Raw genomic sequence first — 23075 nt, forward strand, 5'->3', positions numbered from 1 at the left:
CTCCTTCATAAATACAGCTGTGCCTTGAGATTTTACGATGGCACCCAAGTTTGAGAACCGCTGGTGTAGTGTACGTATTAAGACAAACCAATGAAAGCACAAGCAAGCAACCCGAAAGACACTTCTTTTTCAATCCTTGTTTAATGTAACAATAACATAGGCATCAGTCTCTAAAGGAGAGAAAAACCTTTTTCAAATCAAGTCCATAGTTTCTTTTTTTTCTTCCAGAAAAGGGATAAGTAAAAATAGTACGTTTTGAATGGAGCTGCAGATGACTTGGAGAGAACAGTAAGATCTGAGTCTGATGATTACAGTAGATTACTAAATATTTACAATACTGAGCCTCACTTCGGCTAGTGTTCCCCAAACCACTGAGCTCCCCAAAAGCATCTTAACTAAAACATAATAGGTTGTTTTTTTTACTTGGGAATAAAGCCCTCATCGATATCAAAGATGCTTAGAGCAGTTGTAGTTCTCAAACGTTTTCATGTCAAGGACCCCTAAGTTGTTGTTACGCATTTGGCCACGGACCCCACATTTGAAAAGATTTTGTTGCCAGGGGCCCCCAAAAGAGAAGATCTTAGCTGTTGGATTAGTTTAAGTACATAATTCTACAACTGTCTATAGTGTACAGTAGGTGGAGAGAGTGAAACCTATGATCTGAACAGTCGTTCTTATACAGTACATTCTCTCACTTACCTTCTAGCTGGTAAAATGATAGTGAAATTAACCACTTTCAACCTGGCGTCCCTATTTTGGGCTTTTTCATGGGCAAAAATATTCAAAACCGGTGAAAATAGTCGATTTACAAGCTCACAACGCATTGTTGTGTTGTGAGCTTGTATACCGGCTATTTTCTAGATAGGACTTAAGTGGTTAACCTGTTCCTAATTTTGCTGTGGAACTCCCTCACGGACCCCTAGGGGTCCTCGCCCCCCGGACCCCACTTTGAGAACCGGCATAGAGGCAACCCAATGATCACTGAGTGGATGAGGGGGTGGGGTGGGGTCTATGTACCAAGCCACTGTGGGCGTTCTCCGTTTAACACGGGGGCGTGAAATGGCAGCTAGGGCCACTTTTCCCGTCTCTACAGGCACTCTGTAGGGAGCGTTATTTGGCAGGCTTGGCCTCTGTGGGGTTCTCTCCCGTGTCCAGGGTCTTGAGGAGGCGGAAGAGGCCGGCGGCCTCGCGGATGCGGCTGAACTCGATGCAGAAGGCCTGCACCTCGATGAACAGGTCCTGCACGTTGATGATCTTGTTGCGAATCAGCGACTGGAGGAAGACGCACACCAGGCGCACCAGACGGTTCTGCAGGGAAAGGGAATCGAATGTTGCAGAAGAAATACATGAATTTCATCTTTCAAATGACATGTCGAAACGTGTTCGTCGACTACCTTTTTTCACTGACGAAAACAAAATAAAAACTAAGCTGTGATGACTAAATATGTTGACAATTTCAAACAAACAAAATTGTCAACAAATAAAAACTAGATTAAAATGTTAGGGTAGTAGTGGAGTAGAGATCCAGTAAAACTAAAAGACAAGTCATTTTATGCTTGTTTGCGCTCGGGTGTTGCACTTCAACAAAATGTCGCGCTGTGACGCGTCGTGGGCTTGTAGATCGGCTATTTTCAGCACGCAACCAAGTGTAAAACCAGGCATTTACGATGCCATCAAGGCACCGCCAAAATACATTTTAGTCGACTAAATCAACAGTACGTTTAGTCGACAAAAATCTTATGATATTTAGTCCACAAAAAATAGACTAAAACTAAAACATTTCAGATGACTAAAACTAAATCAAAATGTGCTGTCAAAATCAACACTTCTTGTCTGAGACTATGAAGTGTCCTGCTCTCCTCACCTGCATGTACTTGTCTTTGATCTGCTCACATGTGGAGATGCAGTTGGAGATGTAGAGGTGGATGAACTCTGGAGGGAGGTCTACAGCCGTCGTCAACCTGAAATGCGCACACACAAAAACCTTTAATGTTCTAGTTTAAGAAACAGGTCACACACAAACGCGCCACGGCGTAAAAATTGTTACGGCCTGGCACCGAAGGAGTCAGTCTTCTACAACAGGGGTTCTCAAACTTTTTTTGGCTCAGGGTGCTCCTGTAAATAACTTTTTCATCCACGGCACCCCTGACTGACATTTGTTACTTTATAACACCTTACATTTATGTCATTTTACGGTACGGAAATATGTCAGTCTTTCCCCATAAGATACAGGATGTCACGAGGAAAACTTGAGAGAATATCCGTTTCCATTATAGGATAGGTTGCAAATAACTTTATACATCCCTATTATGGGTGAAACGTTCGCCAAAAATAGCAGATCTACAAGCTTGTAGATCTGCTATCTTTTTGAAAAACAGATTTTTTGTAGATAGAAAAAAGATAGAAATAAAGTACAGTGCAACTGAGGTCTGTTTTACAAACTACAATAGTTAAATTGAAGAGACAGTGATAAATTCCAAATATTTTCAAAGCATTCTGCGGCACCCATGGACTTGTGTCACGGCACCCTAGGGTACTTTGAGAACCCCTGGATTACAACATTTGTCTGCATGCACCCCCAACGTTTGCCCAGTGGTGGAAAGTAACTAAGTACATTTACTCAAGTACTGTACTTAAGTACAATTTTGAGGTATTTGTACTTTACTTGAGTATTTCCAATTTCCAATACTTTTACTTCTACTCCACTACATCTCAGAGGCAAATATTGTACTTTTACTCCACTACAATTATTTGAAAACTTTAGTTACTAGTTACTTTTCAGATATAAACTATGATATAATGAAACATACATTAACCACTTTAGCCCTATTTTATACCTAGGCTATTTGAAAATAGCAGATCTACAAGCTCACAACGCGTCGCATCGCGACGCGTTGTGAGCTTGTAGATCGGCTATTTTCAAATATTTAGTACTTTTACTTTTGGTACTTTAAGTACATTTTGATGCCAATACTTTTGTACTTTTACTCAAGTAAATTTTGAATTTTGGATTTTTACTTGTAACAGAGTATTTTTATATTGCAGTATTGGTACTTTTACTTAAGTAAAGAATTTGAGTACTTTTTCCACCACTGCGTTTGCCCAACATGGAGTTCCACACGTCATCAAATGTTTTGCCCAAAAAGGAAAATGGACAGACAGACAAAATCTATACGGTTACCAGTGATTTTATACTTAGTTGGGTTGGGTGCTGGTGTCACACATGCATGACAAGGCACACTGTCAAGTAAGTATAAGTCGGGCTTCCTTTACTGGCCCCACTAACCTGTTGACCACCTCCATGGAGTGCAGGGACATGTCCATGTTGACCAGCACCGAGAAGTACTCGGTGATCTGACTGCTCTGCATCAGTTTGAGCAGCATCTCGATGGCCACCAGCGGGTTGTTCTCCACCAGGTCAGGCAGCTTGGCCGGCGACAGGCCGATGTGGTACACCAGCTTAGGGTCCTTCTCTAGCTCACCCAGCAGCTACAGGGGTGGGTGGGGGGAGGGAGGGAGGAGAGGAAAGAGGAGCCCAATGATTTATTTTAAGTCCAACTGTCTAACTGTGTGAAATGATATATATATTTCAGAAACTATATAAATGTCTGGCAAATTTAGGTGGAATGGCTATTGTGATAAATAACATCAATAATTTGATGGTAGGAGACACAAAGAGTCTCCTTTGTGTCTCCTACCGGTCCGCTGGTCCGGTAGGCCAAATTATTGGCTTAGGAATGCAACAAAAACAAAACAATATCCATGAATTCAAGTCTCCATGGGGTGACTAATTGATAGAAAAAAAGTTAGTTTTGGGGTGAACTATCCCTTTAAGAGGGACAATGGCAGAAAGGAACAAATGAAGAGATGCATATGCCTGATTTATACTTAGTTGCGCAAGGGTGTCACACACTCTGAAATAACATATCTACAAGCTCACAACAGGTCGTGCTGCGCCTAGTCTCGCGTAGCCAGACAACTATTCCACAATCTCCGAATGCTATGTAGAGAAATGTGGAACTACACCTCCCGAAAGCCGAGAACGGAAGCTGTCATTTGTTCGTCATTTACGTTCGCGAAAATATATTTAAAAATATCTTTAAATTTTATTTTAGAATTTCCATTTCTGATAAGCAGCAAGCTGTATGTGCTGCGATTATTTAGATTTATATTAGGACAAATTTGCGCGAAACGGAAGTGGGGAGGAGGCGTCACATCCTCTTTATCCTCTGATCATTTTCAGAGCCTCCGTTGCTCCAGACTAACCTCACTCCGTCAAATGGAAGAAGCTTGCGACACACATTTTGTTTCACAGCGTACTTGCATCTGAGACTCCGGGCGCAGAATCGATGACAGACGGAGTTTCATTTTTTCAAGCTACTAGGCAGGTGATTGGATGATCCCGCCCCTAGCAGCCGCTGATTGGTTCGTATGCGCAGCGGTTCGGGCAGCTTTACTCTGTGAGCAATCCCAGACCCTCCTTCCTGAAACCAAATGCAATGCAATGCATGAGATTTCCGGAGGGAGGGGGTGTTTACCAGGCTAGCTCCAGACTGCATGACGGAAGCATTTGAAAATTGCAGGAGGCAACAGTCTGGCTCGCGCGAACATGCTGCGCCCTACCTGGCACCCATACCCTCTTCCCCCTAACCTGAGACTGCTGCTGGGCAGACAGTGGGCTCTTGAAGGCCTTGGACATGATGCGTTTGATCTCCACTCCGGTGCTGTTCTTCACACACATGGAGCGGTCCCACTGGACGCTGTGGTCCGGTTCCGTGGGGTTCAGCCACGCCAGCTCGTCCTCGCACACGTGGAGGGGAGGGGGCGGCCGGATGAACTCTGGACGGAAGTGGCCTGGGAGGGAGAGAGAGAGAGATAAGGATAATTCCTTTTAACAGGTCGTTCATGAAAGTCCTTGCGGTCTTGTTTCCAATGAGAACCTGTGAGCAATTTTTTCATCGTCAGATTAGAGCTGCAACTATCGATTATTTTCTTAGCGACTAATGCTATCGATTACTTTATCGATTAATCAGATTCATAATATCGAATACCGGGAAATGGCAGCAGTGTCAAACACGCCCTGTTTTTGCGACCACGTCCTGGAGTACATTCTTTTGATCAATACTTTACTCCCTCTATATTTAGTAAACTAATACTTTGCTGACCGGGGTCAGCTCTGTACTTGGTCCGCTCTTTTTCCCCTCTCTCAACACCAAATCCCTTCGCCGAAAATAGCCCATCTACAAGCTCACGGCTATTTTCGGAAAAATGCTAAACCCAGAATAGGGATGCAAGGGTTCAAGCGGGGTTAAAAGCTGTGATGGCAATGCTTGCTTACTCACTTTCTAGTGGAGGGCGGGGTCCCGTCACCAGAGACTCTGTGATCTGATTGGCCACTGAGCTGTCGAAGCCTGAGTTGGACGAATCAGGATCGGGGTCGTTCAGGATGCTGGGGAAACTGGCCTTGCTCTGTGTGGGCAGCTCCGACTGGCGCTCTGTACACAACATGCTTATGATTACAAACCTGGACAATGTGAACGATGCTAAATGTTTAGTCAAACAGTAGTAGTGTTTGCTAACATATTAAATATTATAACATCATTGCTGTCCGGCAGAAACCCTGCATCTCCATATTTCACCTTTTTACGTGTCTATTTCTTGTTTGTAAATTAATGGCCTACTTCGTCCTACAAGAGTGTCACACAAATGTATCCAATCTACAAGCTCACAACATGGTGTTGTGAGCTTGTAGATTGGATACTAGAATTTTTTTTTAAAGTGAAAGTTAGTTAGTTAATTCTGTCTGTGGGTTTTATAAATATTTAACCAATGTATGTAAAAGTATGAACAAGAGCTTATAACTAAATAACTACATTGGAACCATTGGAACATAGGTTTCTTTGCCCCATTTCGTGAAAAGTACTGGTTTTGGACATACACACACATTCCAACCGACGGTTACAAAATATAAAAGTCTAAAAGCATTCTTGGCTTTAATACAAGTGGGGTCCGGGCCCCCCCTGGGGGTTCAAATGGATCCTCATGGGTCTGTAACTCCATGGGTGTACAAATGGAACCAAATGGACCCACTCTCTGAGTTATGGGGGTCCGTGGACTAATTGATACCAAACTGGGGATCCTTGAGATGTAAAAGTTTGAGAACCACTGGTTTAGATGTTTTAGCTCCATGTACCTGCTAAGGCCAGCTGCAGTCCACTGATGTCTATAGACTGGGGCATGTTACTGACATCCATGCAGGACACCTGCCGGGGCGTCTTCTTGAACAGCTCTCTGGGCGGGGCCAGCATCAGCTGGGACAGGAAGAACTTCTCTGGCTGGGTGATGGGTGGCAGGAAACCTGGAAGGGATCACGATGCACACAGTCAGTTACACATCAAGAGACCACAAGAGTCGAGCCCGACTGATGCCAGATTTAGGCGACCGATGCCGATTTTGGAGAATACTGGACCACAGATTATTGATATTTTGTCTAAAGAAAAAGTGTAAAATCTTCTATTCAAATTTAAAAACATTGAATTGATTAAAGTTTCTATTTGAGAACATTTCACTTATTAGATAACAATATATAACAATTAACTTTGATGGATACAAAAAAAAAAAAACTGAACATTATTTAACCACTATAGCTAATATACAAGCTTGCAACACGTTGTGAGCGTGTAGATCGGAAACCGATGTCGTCAAAAAAGTTACATAGCTATTTTCACTGAATATTCGTACCAGAATAGGGATGCTAGGGTTCAAGTGGTTAAATCAACATTAAAAGGGATTCTTTACCACGTCACATTTCTACATTTCGTTTTCTCAGACCCACCAGAGTGCACTTTCTCGTGCTCCTCTCCGCCGACGGGGGAGGGGTTGAGCAGGTGGGCGAACACGGCGGCGAAGGGGTTGGCGGCCAGCGGCTCGGTGCGGTACATCTCCCACAGCAGGTAGAGGGCGGTGAGGCGCTGCGGCGAGCTGGGCAGCAGGTCGGGCTGCTGCAGCAGCATCACCAGCACCGAGCCCACGCGGAAGTGGTCCGCCTTGCCGAAGTAATGGTGGAAGGCCGACGAGAGGCTCTCGAAGGTGTTGGTGCAGGCCTCCTCCGAGATGATGCCCAGCAGGTTGGACAGCTCCTTGGGGGCGAGCGTCATGTCGAGGAGGGCGAACGGCACTGTATTTATCATTCAACACTTTGAAGTCATAACTGTGTCACTTGCGGGGGGGGGGGAGGGGGGGAGGGGGGAGTATTCTTTGGCCACGCCTCCTCTGGTGGGCTACGTGGTCATCACAGCGTCTGTCTGTGTGCACTGCGATTCTCAGTGTGGGGAGGGGGGGGCGGCGGACACTCACGACTAAAAATAGAGAGAGAGAGAGATAGATAAATGAAGAAGTAGTCACACAACACATTTATGTGGATTGGTTGATATGAAAAATACTGTCCTATATCAAAAATAACTTTTTAAATTCTTACAGCATTACTTTAAAGGTTTAATGACATTCACTTTTACACCACATTCAAAGTCTTTGTCCTGGTCCTTCAAAAGTGTACAAAAAGTTTTAAGTGAAAATTCCATTCCAGTGATCCATGGCAGGTGTTTTTCTCTCACATTTCTAAAGCCTTTTCAACTGCAATGAAAAAAGAAATCTTTGCCTGCGGGTGTCGCTGGTGAGGGATTTTGCCTGTCAATCATCGCCTCTGCTCCGCCCCCCCCAAAGGAAAGGATAGGGGAGGGGAGGGGCGAGGAGGAGAGTGGGCGGGATTAATCGACTGTGACCTCACTGTCGAAGGGCCAAGCTCAGATTACTTTTCAGCCTAGTTATTCAGAAACCCCCAGACCACAGAAAATCCACTGAATGTTCTAAGTTCCGTTTTTTGGGGTGTAATTGAGGTCATAAAACCCCAAATAAAACATTGAAAATAAAAAAAGTGAAAATGAATGTCATGATACCTTTAACTATAACCACTGGTGGAAAGTTACTAGTATATTTACTTTACTTATGTTTAATTTGACTTTGATTTACTTTATTTCAATTTGTTTTCCTACTCAAATATTGTACTGCTCCACTGCTCTATCTGCTCCACTATTATTAGTTGTCAGCTTTGGTTACTTTGTCGATGTAGACACTGAGTTAAACATACTTTAAGTCAGTGGTTCTCAAGGTTGAGAATCTCAACCTTTTCAGGCTGCGACCCCCTCAAAATAATCATATTTGGTTGTCATTGTATCCAGTAACAAACACTTGGAATTGTAGGAGTTGAGGCATACATTTTGTTTGACTCGGTTCCACAGATAAATATTGTGAAAATAGCAGATCTACAAGCTCACAACGCCTTGCATAGTGAGCATGTAGATCGGCTATTTTAAAAATGTGTCTAATTTTTTTGTCAATTTCGTCAATGTTTGACCATTTTATTGTATATCTTATAGATTACTTTTGACGCAGTAATGGTGTTATTTTTTCATTTTAGAGGTATTAAAAAGGTCTTAAATTGTCACTTTAGAAACGTGCAGATACCATGTATACACTTATACTGCATGTTGGTTTGTTTAGTTTTGAGTGAGAAAACAATGTTGCACATTTAGCACATCATCTGGGGACCCCTCAAAATAATTTGGTGACCCCCGACCCCTGGGGGCCCCGACCCACAGGTTGAGAACTATTGCTAACCTATCAATGATAATGTATAATGTTAAGATACCCAGCAGCACACAAAGTCATTAAAATCAGCTTTTTCAAGCTTTACTGGAGTGTGTCCAATTTTCAATACTTTTACTTCTACTCCATTACATCTCAGAGGCATATATTGTACTTTTTACTCCACTACAATTATTTGAAAACTTTAGTTACTAGTACTTTTGAGATTTGGATTATCATTACAAAACATACATTAACCACTTCAGTCCTATTTAAACATGGGCTATAACATTCTGCATAATGAGTACTTTCTACTTTTGGTACTTTAAGTACATTTTGATGCCAATACCTTTGTACTTTTACTCAAGTACATTTTTGAATTCTAGACTTTTCCTTGTAACAAGAGTGTTTCTACACTGCAGTACATAATAAATACTTTTACCTAAGTAAAAACATGCGAGTACTTCTTCCATCACACTGGTAAAGATCAACTAACTAACAAACAACAACAGAGACATTGTGTCTCTCCACACTGGAAACACATGTCAACAAACTCCATTCATTCATGTTTAGCACAATGTGTAAGTTAGCCATAGCATATAGCTATAGCTAACTCTTGGGAAACCTAGGGCGGTCATTTGTGTGTCTTTTAAATCAAATAATTGTGACAAAAGTCACAACCGATCAATTCAAAGTGTACATAACAGACTCACAAAGCCGACGCGTGTCCACCTTGAGGCGTTTTGGAACGATTTGAAGTCGATTTTTTAGAAGCTGTCAAAAAAAGGTATGTAATGTTCGGCTCCGTTCACAACACTGTGGAAGCGCTATGGCTGATATGTCCGCGCAGCGAAAATGGCAGATCTGCAAGCTCACAACGCGTGGCGGAGCCAGGCGGTTGTGAGCTTGCAGATCTTGCCATTTTCGCTGCGCGACACCGGCGCGCAGCAAGTCGCCGATTTGACGACCTCTCTCGTTTGAACTTCGGCCGCGTGGCATTGTGGGAAATGCAGTCAGTGTTGTTGTGGTTTGCTGCTCTGTAGTCCCTCGCGAGAGTTAAAGGAGTAGTTCACCCACAAAAATACTTTTTTTTTTAATCGATTACACACCTCATGAAGCCTTGAATTCATGGGGATTATTTTGTTTTTGTTGCATTCCTGAGCCAATGATTTTGACCGGAGACATAAGCATCTTTCTGCTGGTCATCAAATTATTGGCAAAAACAAAAACATATCCATGAATTCAAGGCTTCATTGGGTGTGTAATTGATAGAAAATAAGTCATTTTTTGGGGGGTGAACTACTCCTTTAAGTTTGTTTCAATTTAGGACATTTACAGAGCATCTAAAATGCCACTTTTAAGAATATTTAATAGTTGAACGAGATGTCAACTCCAAAATATTTTTTTCCCCCAACCAAACATAACTCCGGCAATTTACTTAATTCCAAATGTAGTGAGTATTTTATTATTATTATTATTGTTGTTATTATTATTGATGAAAAATAGGCTACAATGATACCATTGAAACAGAAAACTGGGATATATTGAAAAATAGGATATTTCGTATATATTATCGTCGCACTACGTAATATAAAAGGCATTTAAAGGGCCAATGGTCCGCGTGAAGGAGTATATTAAAGAAGGAGAGGTCACACAGAACACGCTCTATGCACTGGGAGCGAGTAGGGGGGTCAAGTGGAAGTCTGCAGTGGTGGAATAAGTACTCAGATTTTTTACTTAAGTAAAAGTATCAATACTGCAATGTAGAAATACTCTGTTACAAGCAAAAGTCCGGAATTGAACATTTACTTGAGTTAAAGTACAAAAGTATTAGCATGTACTTAAAGTACCAAAAGTAGAAAGTACTCATTATGCAAAATGTCCCATTTCACAAGTTTTCAAAATGTATGAAAACTCTTTCTTTTTCTCTTGTGATTTTTATGTAATAGTATGTTCTTGTTATGTATGATGTGTTTTTATTTATTTAATTTTTATATTTGTATGTCTTCTTATCTGTATGTAATATGGACCCCCTGAGTGTCTGGAATAAAGTTTGAATTGAATTGAATTGAATCTTTCGAAAATAGCAGATCTACAAGCTCACAATGCACCAAAATATATAGGGCTGAAGTGGGTAATGTATGTTTTGTAATAATTAGAAAAGCAAAGTAAAAGTACCTTTTACATAAGTACAGTACTTGAGTACATGTACTTAGTTACTTTCCACCACTGGAAGTCTGATGAATGAATGAAGTCTGGGTTTATATTACATGGACCCTGATATTAAACACTCAAACCGAATAAAAATGCTCCATATAAACACCTCAATCAAAATTAATAAGCCCATTGCCATAATTGCCCTGGCGCCGCCTTGTGGCCATATATGTTTCTGTTTTATTGTTTCTTTCATATTCCTCTATTTTCCAGTTGGCCTCCTGGCGCCGCCTGGCGGCTATCATCACCACTTTGAAAAACCACTGGCCGAGAAATGTGTTGCGTGAGTGTGACCTCTCCTTCCTCAAACATACTCCTTGGGTAAAACCACAAGGTTGCAGTGTTGCCATGTCCACTTATTATAAGCGACTTTGGGATTGTTTTTAATTGTAAAGTTGCTTATTTGGGCTTGTTTCCTTATGTTGTTTAAACCAGTGGTGTTCAAACATTTCCCTGTCAAGGACCCCCAAAAATATGTATTTGTAAACCTTCTGAAAATATTTTGTGCCAAAGACCCCATACAAGATTTTGTGGATTTGATATTTCCTAATTTTTTTCAAGATTTTTGCAAAGCCGGCACGTTGTGAGCTTGTGACACCCACAGCCACGAAACTAGAGGGAGCGTAAACAACAATCTGGTACCACCCACCCATAAAACAAACATGGGCAAATTCTCCTTCTATAGCACAGCCACCAAGGAATGGAATAGTCTAACCCCATCCCTCAAAAAATGCAGTTCGCTGGGCTCATTCAAAACAGCCCTAAAAACTCATCTTTCTGGAGGCCGAAAGAGGAGATAGTACCAGTTTCCCTGTAGACAGACGACCCCCCCCCCCTCCTCTTTTTTGTACATATTTTGTATTTCCTCATGCATTTTTTGTATATAATCGTTATTTTTCCATGCTTCACCCCCCCCCCCTTTTTTTGGTACATAGTTGTATTTTTTCTGTATTATCTGTATTTTCATATTGATTTTTGAACTGTTTGGTTACTACTATATATGTCTATGAAATTAATTCAAGGACCCCAACGGAAACAAGTCCGCAAGGACTTTTTTGGCCGGACCTTTTAGACAAAAGCATTATAAATGTAACTGTGTTGTTTTACATTCTTTTGCCTAATAAAATTTTCAATCAATCAATCTGCTATTTTCAAATAGCGCTCATGTGGCCGCTTCTTTTGCGCTCGGTTTACCTAGACCTGGTTGGTTGCTTATTTCTCTCGCACAATCTGGCAACACTGGTTGGTTCGGTGAGAAGCAGAAACAGTTGCAAATGTGGACGCTAGGCGGCGCTGGACGGGGAGGAGACGGACGGGGAGTGACAGAAACAGAAAGCATGAACCCAGTCCAGTGAGTCCACCACAACGCCGCTGCTGGACGAGGAACCGCACCGGGATCATGGACGTCCACTTTACTGTAGTAGATAGTAGATAAAGGCGTGTTCTGGAGCTGACAACGGGAAGATTTTTTTTTGTTTTACTTTCTTTCTGTCTCTCTCTGCGTCTCTCTCTCTCTCTCTCTCTCTCGCACGCACACGCACTCTCTCCCCGTCTGTCTGTCTGTGTGTGTGTGTGTGTGTGTGTGTGTGTATAAATGGTTTCGTGAGGGAAAGTAATATGTGGCTCAATCCAGAGGAAGTTTTGCTGAAGAACGCTCTGAAGCTGTGGCTGACGGAGAAGTCCAACGGGTTCTTCCTCCTGCAGCGCAGACGAGGCCATGGAGACACCGCGGGGAAGATCTCAGGTACGACTAGAGACACAAACAAACGACCCCCCTCCTCCTCCTCAGTGGTGGAAAAAGTACTCAAATTCTTTACTTAAGTAAAAGTACCAATACTGCAAAATAAAAATACTCTGTTACAAGTAAAAGTCCAGAATTAAAAATGTACTTGAGTAAAAGTACAAAAGTATTGGCATCAAAATGTACTCAAAGTACCAAAAGTAAAAGTACTAAATATTTGAAAATAGCAGATCTACAAGCTCACAACGGCGACGCGTTGTGAGCTTGTAGATCGGCTATTTTCAAATAGCCTAGGTATAAAATAGGGTTAAAGTGATTAAGGTATGTTTCATTATATCATAATTTATATCTCAAAAGTAACTAGTAACTAAAGTTTTCAAATAAATGTAGTGGAGTAAAAGTACTATATTTGCCTCTGAAATGTAGTGGAGTAGAAGTGAAAGTATTGGAAATTGGAAATACTCAAGTAAAGTACAAATACCTCAAAATTGTACTTAAGTACAGTACTTAAGTAAATGTACTTAGTTACTTTCCACCACTGCTCCTCCTCCCTTCTCACCTCAACCCTAGCTCCAATCGGAACCTCTCCCCGGCTGTCTAGCTCCGAGATGAGGTTCCACTGCGTAGGATGCCCCGGCAGAGTGCGACACCGGGTGAACGATGGCCAATATTGTTGATTCTTACCCTTTTCCGCACATCGTATCCAAAAAGTAAAGGTCGTCCCCCCTGCTCTCAGATGTTTTACATTTTAGCGGTCAAGAAATCTTAACCGACGGGTTGAAACAAGCGTTTAAATCGCTTTTTTTAAGTCGGCCTGTGGCCAGCCAACCTCCGTCCGCATACGCAGTCCTGCTCCCGTCCAGGTTGCTTTGGGAAAACATGGCACAGGCGGACTAAAAAAAGCGATGTAAACGCTTGTTTCAACATGTCGCTTAGATCTTCTTGACCGCTAAAATGTCAAACATCTGAGAGCAGGGGGACGACGACCTTGACTTTACTTTTTAAGGTAAGAATCAACTATATTGGCCATCGTTCGCCGGTGTCGCACTCTGCCTGCACCTAACGCAGCGGGACCTCATCTCGGAGCTATACAGTGGAGGGAGAGGTTCCAAACGGCCCGGGGCTAACCTCAACTCCTGTTCTGTTCCCATATGGACACTGTCGTTGTCACAGTCGCAGTCTCTCGCAGACTACAGTCTTTAACTTTAACTTTTCAACATGCAGTGGTAGAAAATGTACTCAAATGTTTTTACTCAAGTAAAAGTATCAATACTGCAATGTATTATGTAGAAATACTCTGTTTACAATAAATGTCCGGAATTCAAAATGTACTTGAGTAAGTTTACTTACAAAAGTATTGGTATGAAAATGTACTTAAAGTACCAAAAGTAGAAAGTACTCATTATGTAGAATGTCCCCAACTTTTCAAATGTATAAACATCTTTTGGAAATAGCAGATCTACAAGCTCACAAGCTTTTCAAATGGCCGAAATCTATATAGGGCTGAAGTGGTTATTGTGTGTTTTGTAATAATCAAAATCTACAAAGTAACTAGTAACTAAAGTTGTCAATAATTGTAGTGCAGTAAGTATAATATTTGTCTCTGAGGTGTGGTGGAGTAGAAGTAAAAGTATTGAAAATTGCACATACTCAAAATTGTACTTACTGTAAGTACAGTTACTTTATACCACTGGACCTACATTATTTATATACATACATAGGCCAAGGACCCCCCCATAACTCTTATTTGGTTCCTAACTATCAATAATTTAGCTGGGGAGTCATTCGGGTCCCTCAGGAACCCCCTCAAGGACCCCCGGTTGTCCCCTCTTCAGTTCGGTTAAAAATAATAACGTTTTATGCTGTGTTATATACTGAAATATTGCTATTGGAGAATACCTCACTCTAGTTTCTCATTATGTAATTACTTTGCAGCTCAGAGATATTATCTCAGCTATCATATCATCTCAGTATATTTTCCTCATTGCTTCTGCTTGACTCACAGGTCAGCCAGTTTCCATATGAAGGCCCTTTGATTGTATTGTACAAGTTGTACCCTGATATTCTCTCTGTCTGTCTGTCTGTCTGTCTGTCTGTCTGTCTGTCTGTCTGTCTGTCTGTCTGTCTGTCTGTCTGTCTGTCTCTCTGTCTGTCTCTCTGTCTCTCTATCACTATATCCCTCTTCTACATACAGTATGCATACAAGATCCTTATTATTGGATCATCACTGATTATTGTTTTACTTGATGAATTACATTTGATAACATTATCTACTGTATGCTGACTAGATTCATTGTAGGTGGGGAGATAAGTGGTGTGGTGAGTGTGAAAACTGTGAACAGTTTACATTGTCTCTGTAACTTATAGCTGGTGGTAGTGAAATGTAACTGTTCCTCATTTTGCTGGGGATTCCCCGGACCCTCCTATGGGGACTCCTGGGGGTGCCCCAGACCCCACAGTTGAGAACCACTGGGCTAGATGGATAATTCATCCTGTTTTAGTCTTTCCTTCGCCGGGACTTCCCTCATCTCGTAAAAGAGAATAGTACCGTAGCTCTTCCTGTCCAGAGACTGCATTGTACTGTACATGTTTATGTCCTGATGGTTTCCACTGGGGCTGGGCAATTAACCAAAAATATAGATCAAAACCAAAATGTATAATCTCTAACCGACTCAATCTTATTCACGTGGGTTAATCGAATAATCGAGAAGCTGGTTTTTGGTGTTTTTGTTAATAATTACTTGCATATCAATGAATCGACACGAAAGAATTCGAATAGATTTGTATTTTATTTTATCTAATAATATGATTAACCGCTTAAAGGGCAAGACCACTTTGGTAGAGGTTTGGGTTGTGTAGTTGCCATGATGTAACTCCAAAGGTGGTCCAAAAATAATTGCTCCATTGATTAGAAATTGCGAATTCAAAATATGATCCTCATTGACTTTTGTAGTTGATTCCTGTTGATTTTGCTATTTTTATTAGGAAGAAAACTCTCTCTCTCTCCCGCGCATCCGGATCTTCAAATAGTAAAATCAACAGGAAATTAACATTTTTATTATAAAAACAAACTGGGTTTGGTGATGTTCTATATTGTCTGAATCAGATTTGTTTGTGTTCGTTTAAGTTCTAAAAGAGTGACTTTGAGAGCTGTTTCACCATACAATGGAAGTCAATGAGGAGCATATTTTGAATCATCAATTTCTAATCAATGGAGCAATTATTTTTGATTTCTTGTCCACCTTTGGAGTTACATAATTCCAAGGTAACTATGTACAACCCAAACCTCTACCAAAGTGGTCTTGCCCTTTAAGCCCTGTATTTGTACAACAGTGTCGTACACAAATAGTTAGTCTATCTGCTTTTTTATACTCCTTCATTAATCGTAATCAAGGCAAAAGTGTGAAATAATTGTCATATTGATTTGACGTCGTGTTGCCCAGCCTTAGTTTCAACTACTGTTCCACAGGTCAAAGGTGACATTGGCGTTGTCTTGTAGTTAGATTTTTAACTAGACTTTGTTTACAGTTTCTCATTCTGATTGTGGTAAAAGTCGTATACTGTAATAATATCAAAGGCCTTAGGCCTGACCTTTGATATCTTTATAGTATGCCACTGTTGTAAAGTAACTAAGTACATAAGTGCAATGCTGAGGTAAATCTACTTTACCTGAGTATTTCCATTGTTTTGATACTTGAAACTTCTATTCCACTACATCTCAGAGGCAAATGCTGTACTTATTTGTTTCTCCACTACTATTATGTGACAGCTTTAGTTATTAGTTACTTTGCAGATTTAAGTTATTAATGAATAAAAAAAACATGCATTAGCCACTACAATCTCAGTAGCACTACAATGTCACGACGTGTGAGCTTGTAGATCAGTTAGAAAAACGTTTAAGTATATTTTGATGCCAATACTTTTTTACTTGGAATACAGAGTATTTTCTATGTAGTGGTATTGCTACTTTTACTTAAGTAAAAAAAAATCTGTGTAACTTCTGCCACCACTGGTTATCACAGTCAGTATGAGAAACACTTTATTGGCAAATATGAGACTCATAAAGGGAGTTTGGCCTTAGCGGGTAGTGCAGTGATAAGCCGACATTAAACAATTAACAAAGGAATACAGACAGAGTTCATGGACAATACAGCACAGCAGGAACATGCAGAACTATAAACTACAGTACTAGACCACCAAACACTTATAGTGTATATAACTGGTTAAATAAGTACAGGTGAAAATGTGTTGTCAGTGTTCATATCATCAAATACTTTCCATTCCCCATCACACCAGTAATAACACATTTCAGGGAAGGGTTGGACAAGAAAACATCTGTGACTACTCTTCCATTTCAACACCGTCTTCTTTGTTGCTTCTTCTCATGTCAAACAAAGCATATCTACAGTATTATGTACTGTGTTGGCCAGTGGTTCTCATAGTGGGGTCCAGGGACCCCCAGGGGTCCTCGAGGGGGTTCCAGGGGGTCCCCAGCAAAATGAGTTGATATACCATCAAAATGTTTTGATATACCATCAAAATCAGTTTAAACACTTTAATCCTAGTATATATTAGATGGGCTATTTAAAAATAGCTGATATACAAGCTCACAACACAAATCTGAGAGCGATTTAAAAAAAGAAGAGAGAATGTTGGAATATTATTTGAAACATTTTGACAGCACAAATCTTTTATGAGGGTCCCTGGCACAAGACATTTCAGATGGGGGTCTGCTGCCAAGTACATATCAAGTTGGGGGTCCTTGACTTGAAAACGTTTTGAGAACCACTGCTGTAGGCACTGAGCCAAATTCCTTAGCGGGCACGTGATTATTTCTTCAATCTTGCACTTTTCTTCTAGACTTTTGTAAAGCCGTTCTAGTTGGCTGATGGGGTGGGGGGGGGGCAGATTTAGTGTCAACATCTCCACAGTGATAGCCCCAACAATGAGTTGACTATAAGGCATTGGTTCTCAAAGTGGGGGTCCTTGGGGGGGTTCCAGGGGGTCCCCAACAAAAGTAGTTAATATAGCGTCAATATTTTAACCACTTTAACTATTATTTTATACTTACGCGATTCAAAAATAGCAGATTTGTAACCCTAACCCTCAAATTCCAAATTTTGAATAATTTTGAATTTTTTTAACACAAATCTTCTATTCCGGGGGTCCCTGGCACAACATATTTTGAGATGGGGGTCCGTGGCCAAACACATAATGTTGGGGGTCCTTGACATGAAAAAGTTTGAGAACCACTGCTGTAAGGTAGAGAGCACAATGATGGGGTGGGGGGGGGGGGGGACAGATTTAGTGTCAACATCGCCACAGTGATAGCCCCAACAATGTGACTGTAAGGTAGTAGAGAGGCCACAATGCTTTCTAAAGACTGCCTTTCTGGATAGTTTATGGTACTGTGTGGTGGAGTGGTTTGCAGTGTGGGAGACACGGGGAGCTGGGTTTTTGGAACAGGCTGCGGGCCAGAACTTTCTTAAGACAGTGGTTCTCAAACGTTTTCATGTCGAGGACCCCCCAAAATGATATGCATTTGGCCGCGTACCCCCATCTCAAAATATTTTGTTCCAGGGACCCCCCCAGAAGCAAAGATTTGAGTTACAAATGTTTGCTTAAAAAAATATATATATTCAAAGATTTGCACACATTTTCACGATTTTTCAAAAATAGCAGATCTACAAGCTCATAGCGCGGTACTCTATGAGCTTGTATGTCTGCTATTATATGAGCTTGGATATCTTAGTAAGAGAAGGTGTGTGTGTGTGTGTGTGTGTGTGTGTGCATTGTGTGGAAAGGTGGAAACGGGAATGCCAGTAAACACAGATAGATAGTGATCTGACTCCAGGCCTTTACAACACGGGGGCGTGATGAATAGAATGATAGGATGATGTGAAATACTTGCCGGTGGATACTTTTGCATGTTCCATTCATATACAGCTTGATTCAGAGTGTGTAAAGCTCAGAAGAATCAACCTTTGTTCCGAATAAAAAAATGATGCAGTATAACATTCATGTTCTGCTCGGGTGGCACAGTGTTTAAACCTGCCCACCACCATGGAGTCTAGGGGTTCGAATCCACTGTTTGTTGAGCGTCTGTACGAACACAATTGGCCCGCGTTGGGGGAGGGCAGCCGGATGGGGAGGAGGGTGATATTTATCACTGCACATAGACACGTACCCCTACGGGCTGGGGCGGCACCTGTCAGCAGGGAGTGTTGGGCAGGAGGAGCGGGACGGAGGCTCTACATTCTCCCTGACAACACACAGAAATGTGTGTGGGGAGGAATCAGTTGGCATAACCACTAAACTGGTGAGAAAGAGGTAAAAACATTATTAGTTACTCTAAAACAGTGGTTCTCAAACGTTTTTGTGTCAATGTACTGTATTTGGAATTTTGGACGGAATTTTAATAACCAAATTAAATAAATAAAAATATGTAAAGATTTGCACACATTTTCAAGATAAAAAAAAATTTGCCAATGTATAAAATATGGATAAAGGGTTTAAAGGAGTAGTTTACCCAAAAAATCACTTATTTTCTATCAATTGCACACCCCATGAAGCCTTGAATCCATGCATTTATTTTTGTTTTTGTGGCATTCCTAAGCCAATACTTTGATTCCTGTCTCCTACCGGCTAATGTATCCGGTAGGAGACACAAAGTAGATTATTTGTGTCTCCTACCGGATACACACACGGTCATCAAATTATTGGCTTAGGAATGCCACAAAAACAAAAATAAATCCATGAATTCAAGGCTTCATAGGGTGTGCAATTGATAGAAAATAAGTCATTTTTTGGGTGAACTCCTCCTTTAAAATGATTGTGACGCTTTATTAACACATTTTGCTGGGGACCCCCTGGTACCCCCCCCAAGGACCCCTGGGGGGGGTACCAATGCTCTAAAAAACAAATACAAATTCATGTTCTAACTTCTAATGTATACAAACAGCAGTTTTTTGGGTCGCACAAAAAAAATGCCTAGACTTTCAGTCTGTGTTTTACACATACACTAATGCGTTCAGTGTCTTGCTCAAGGACACTTGAAGCAACAGTGACCCAGTGGGGAGCCGGGCGGGCATCGAACCTGGTAACCTGCCGCTTTCCCAAGCGGCCACTCTGTCTCCTAACTAAGCCACTGCCGTCCCAGGTGAATCTCTCTCTCTCGAAGAAGAAGAAAATAAGACGCCTGTTTCTACTACATGCTTCTTGAAACGCTACCGTCTGTTAATAATGGACATGGCGGGACAGCGTGAGTCTCCACAGAGGACATATTTAGGATTAGTGAACAACGGGGATGAGTGTGCTGCAAGTCTTTTTGCTCAAAGTGGAAAAGTGTGATGCTTATTAGTTGTGGTTGAAAGACATAAAGGCAAAGCATGATGAGACCTGGCTCTGGGGAGGGAGTTTTTTAACCCATTAAGACCAGGAACGCAATACGCATCTGTGTCATTTTAAGATTTCTGTGGCTGTTCAAAAATAGCAGATAACCGAGTGCCGCGCTATGAGCTTGTAGATCTGCTATTTTTTTGAATAAAATATGTATATTTTTAAAGCAAACATTTGTAAAATATTTTGTTCCAGGGACCTCTAGAATCAATTTTTGAATAGCCAAAGTATAAAATAATGCTTATAGCTAAAATGATACAGATGCATTCCTGGATTGAATGGGTTAATGAGATTTGCAGAGGTGTGGGTTTGCATGCGTGGCCTTTTGCGCACGTGTGCCCATCCGTCTTTGTGTGCATGGTTGGACCGTTTCCATTTGTTCATGTCTGAGATATTGGCTCCCTGAGGGTTTGCTCTTCTGAACATCTGTGCTGTAGGTTGCATTTTGTGTGATGGTCCTAACAAGAAAGCACGATATCTTTGGGTAGATTCCTCGTAGTGTTTGTTTGGTAAACATAAAAACCAACTCTACTCTTTTAGTCGTCCAATCCACATGCCTGATGCTTATGAGAATTTCTGTAAAATTTGTGGCTGAGTTTTCTTTTCTTTTTTTATGCCCAATTTCACTTTAACTAAGCTGCCGTTTTCAAATGAGACTCGGCTAGATTAGTCAGAGAAAATCGCCCCTCCCTTCTCTCTAATTCTGCCTTTGATTATTTATTGATTTGCGCCACATGTCAATTTTAAAATCATGTATTAAGAAAAATTATTCATTATTCAAAATCACGCAAACCTATAAAAAGAAAACGGGTTTCACTTTATTATGTCGCAATGCGTTATTCCCTAGACTAGAGCTGGTAATGAATCTCTATTTTCCTGGAGAAGGATCATCGACAGTCTGTCGGAATCGCTGATAGGTATACAGTGAATGATCTGAAGTGCTTTACGAACCTTACGAACTCTAGTGTCCCTATTCCGGGGGGCAAAAATAGCTGATACAAGCTGATACAAGCTTGTATGATACAAGCTCACAACGCGTCGCTTGGCGACGCGCTGTGAGCTTGTAGATCAGCATTTTTCACACACAAAAATATATTTCTGAGTTTTGGTATAGAGGGGAAAAAATAGGGGTCCTAGTATAGAACCCTGGGGGACCCCGGTCAATAACCACACTGTACGTGCTGTGCTGATGATTTTAGATTTATAATTAAAAGAGATGATTCATCTTGCACATCAGTCATAATTGGCATGACGGAAAATCAACTCGGACCAGACTCCGATAAGTCTCCGGTCTCCCAGTTCCAAGAAGCTGAACCCCTTGACTTTCCTCTCTAACGTCAGGCTGTGAAATGTCTGTGCTCTGTCAGAGAGCTGATGATAATAATAGACTCCAGTGTTGTGGCTACATGTGAACGCTATTGATTTTGTGTCTCAAGATGACTCCATCTGCACTCAGTGAGTTAGTTAGTTTCACATTTTGCATTTGTGACTGTGAGACAGCTCGACTATTATGAGCTCGAGTGCAATGCCTTGTAGGGATGGGCAAATTGACCGAAAATATAACCGACGTAATCTTACTCGTGTAGCTTAATTGATTGATTGAGAAGCAGGGTCAATGAATCGAGTAGATATTTTATAATCGACTAAATCAATTAGTCCGATTAACCACTTAAAGCTGCACTATGTAACTTTCCTCTTCTACCCCGGATTTGAACCCAGTGAGTTTCCTGCACAAGTGCTGACATTTTCTACCATTGAGCTAATAGAGCCTGCCTGCTTGCTCAGGGGATAAATTGAATCTTGACCATCAGGTCAAAATTCTCACCTAGACACAGATCCTGTGTCTAGGTGAGACATGACCTTTGACACGATCTAAATGTCTCCATAGAAGAGCAGGGAGACAAAATACAACCTCCTCAATTGTATATAAGTTACATTGTGTTAACATACTCTACCATACAGATTGGACAGAATTAAATGTTATTCATTAAAAAATTAAACGTTACATAGTGTCGCTTTAAGCCCCATGTTATTCTCCGTTGTAATTTGCGAAAATAGCCGATCTGCAGGCTCACAACGTGTCGTGATGCGACTTCTGGAAGGCTCAGCCCCCTACTGTGCCACAGCGTAAAAAGTAGCTGATACTTTTGCCTAATGAAAAATTGAGTAGGCCGTTTGTGACCGATAGCGCCCCGGTTCGGTCCAGCAGACCGGCAGGAAAAAAGAAATCTGGGTGGGCCAACACAGAAGTCATAGAACCCGCTACCGCTCCGGTGGAGTTGCTCAGTGGCCAACCGTATAAGACTGTGGTTGTACTGGTCAGCTCCAAGGTTTAAGTCTGTGTGTCTGTGTGAGTGTGAAGCAGGGCGTTGCTGAAAAAAAGCATTCATGCTCAGCGAACCTCCGCTGGGTAAATAAAGGTAAAAAAAAAGAAGGAAAACTCAAAAAGGCGAGTAGAGTCGAGTCAAGCCGGTTCCATGCAGGGGAAAAGCTCCATTAGTGAGCTCATTGTATGCATATGCACCTATTGTGTTGCTTGCTGCTGTGTGTGGCCATCCATATAGTACATGTTTAGAACAGTGATTCTCAACCTTTTTTAATTTCAAGAACAGCTCAGTTTTCGGAGTCTTGTGACACCCAAATCTAAAATGTAAAATGTGTTATTTTAACTCGGACAGTACAAATGGGACCGAATCCATTCGGTTCCATTTGTACACTCCCAGAGTTACAGATCTGTAATTCCACAAGGGCACGATGAGAGCCACTGGCTTAGAAGATGTGACAGCAGACTCCTGCCATTGTGTTTTGTCCTGTTGTGTTCAGGTCTCCTGGTGGGCGCGCTGGACACGGTGCTGGACTCCAACGCCAGGGTCACGCCCTTCCGAATCCTCCTCCAGGTTCCTGGCTCCCAGATTAGCTGGGTCATCGCTAGTGGTGAGGCTGACTCAAAACATCTGTTCTGTTTTTGTTTTGTGTACTGTAGTTCCTCTCCTTTAACCACTTACTGTAAACCCCTATACACTAGTGACTAGTTAATGGGATATTTCACTTTAAAACACTTCTGGAGTAATTGTAACGT

At 41.5% G+C, this 23075-nt stretch overlaps 2 protein-coding genes across 3 annotated transcripts in view; one reads left to right on the forward strand and one right to left on the reverse strand.

The window, feature by feature from the left end:
- Positions 1-126: 126 nt before the first annotated feature.
- Positions 127-9473, reverse strand: cnot11 (CCR4-NOT transcription complex, subunit 11). The gene is made up of 8 exons (XM_080412803.1): positions 9357-9473; positions 6836-7358; positions 6194-6358; positions 5343-5495; positions 4652-4854; positions 3287-3489; positions 1865-1961; positions 127-1308 (listed from the first exon to the last, which is right to left on the reverse strand). The coding sequence occupies exons 2-8, from the start codon at positions 7188-7190 to the stop codon at positions 1111-1113; spliced, it is 1374 nt and encodes a 457-aa protein (XP_080268929.1). The 5' UTR covers positions 7191-7358; positions 9357-9473; the 3' UTR covers positions 127-1110.
- Positions 9474-12186: 2713 nt separating this feature from the next.
- Positions 12187-23075, forward strand: part of tbc1d8 (TBC1 domain family member 8) — a 52585-nt gene continuing 41696 nt past the window's right edge. For both annotated transcript variants that reach the window (XR_013932033.1, XM_080412798.1), the window contains exons 1-2: positions 12187-12601; positions 22820-22930. Coding sequence is in view for 1 of the 2 variants with exons in the window: in XM_080412798.1 (XP_080268924.1) it covers positions 12475-12601; positions 22820-22930 (238 nt within the window). In the remaining variant the exon portion in view is untranslated. The remainder of the gene's footprint in view (positions 12602-22819; positions 22931-23075) is intronic.

The sequence above is a fragment of the Gymnoscopelus braueri genome, assembly GCF_963280865.1.
Source record: "Gymnoscopelus braueri genome assembly, chromosome: 18".
NCBI classification, from domain to species: domain Eukaryota; kingdom Metazoa; phylum Chordata; class Actinopteri; order Myctophiformes; family Myctophidae; genus Gymnoscopelus; species Gymnoscopelus braueri.

Bases quoted from the DNA above. Each gene is read 5' to 3' on its own strand.
- cnot11 (XM_080412803.1), bottom strand. From the start codon at position 7,190: ATGATAAATACAGTGCCGTTCGCCCTCCTCGACATGACGCTCGCCCCC. The intron at 3,490-4,651 runs GTTAGGGGGAAG...CCACCCCTGTAG, and splicing joins CTGCCCAGCAGCAGTCTCAG to CTGCTGGGTGAGCTAGAGAA. The intron at 1,962-3,286 runs GTTAGTGGGGCC...TGCGCATTTCAG, and splicing joins TCCATGGAGGTGGTCAACAG to GTTGACGACGGCTGTAGACC.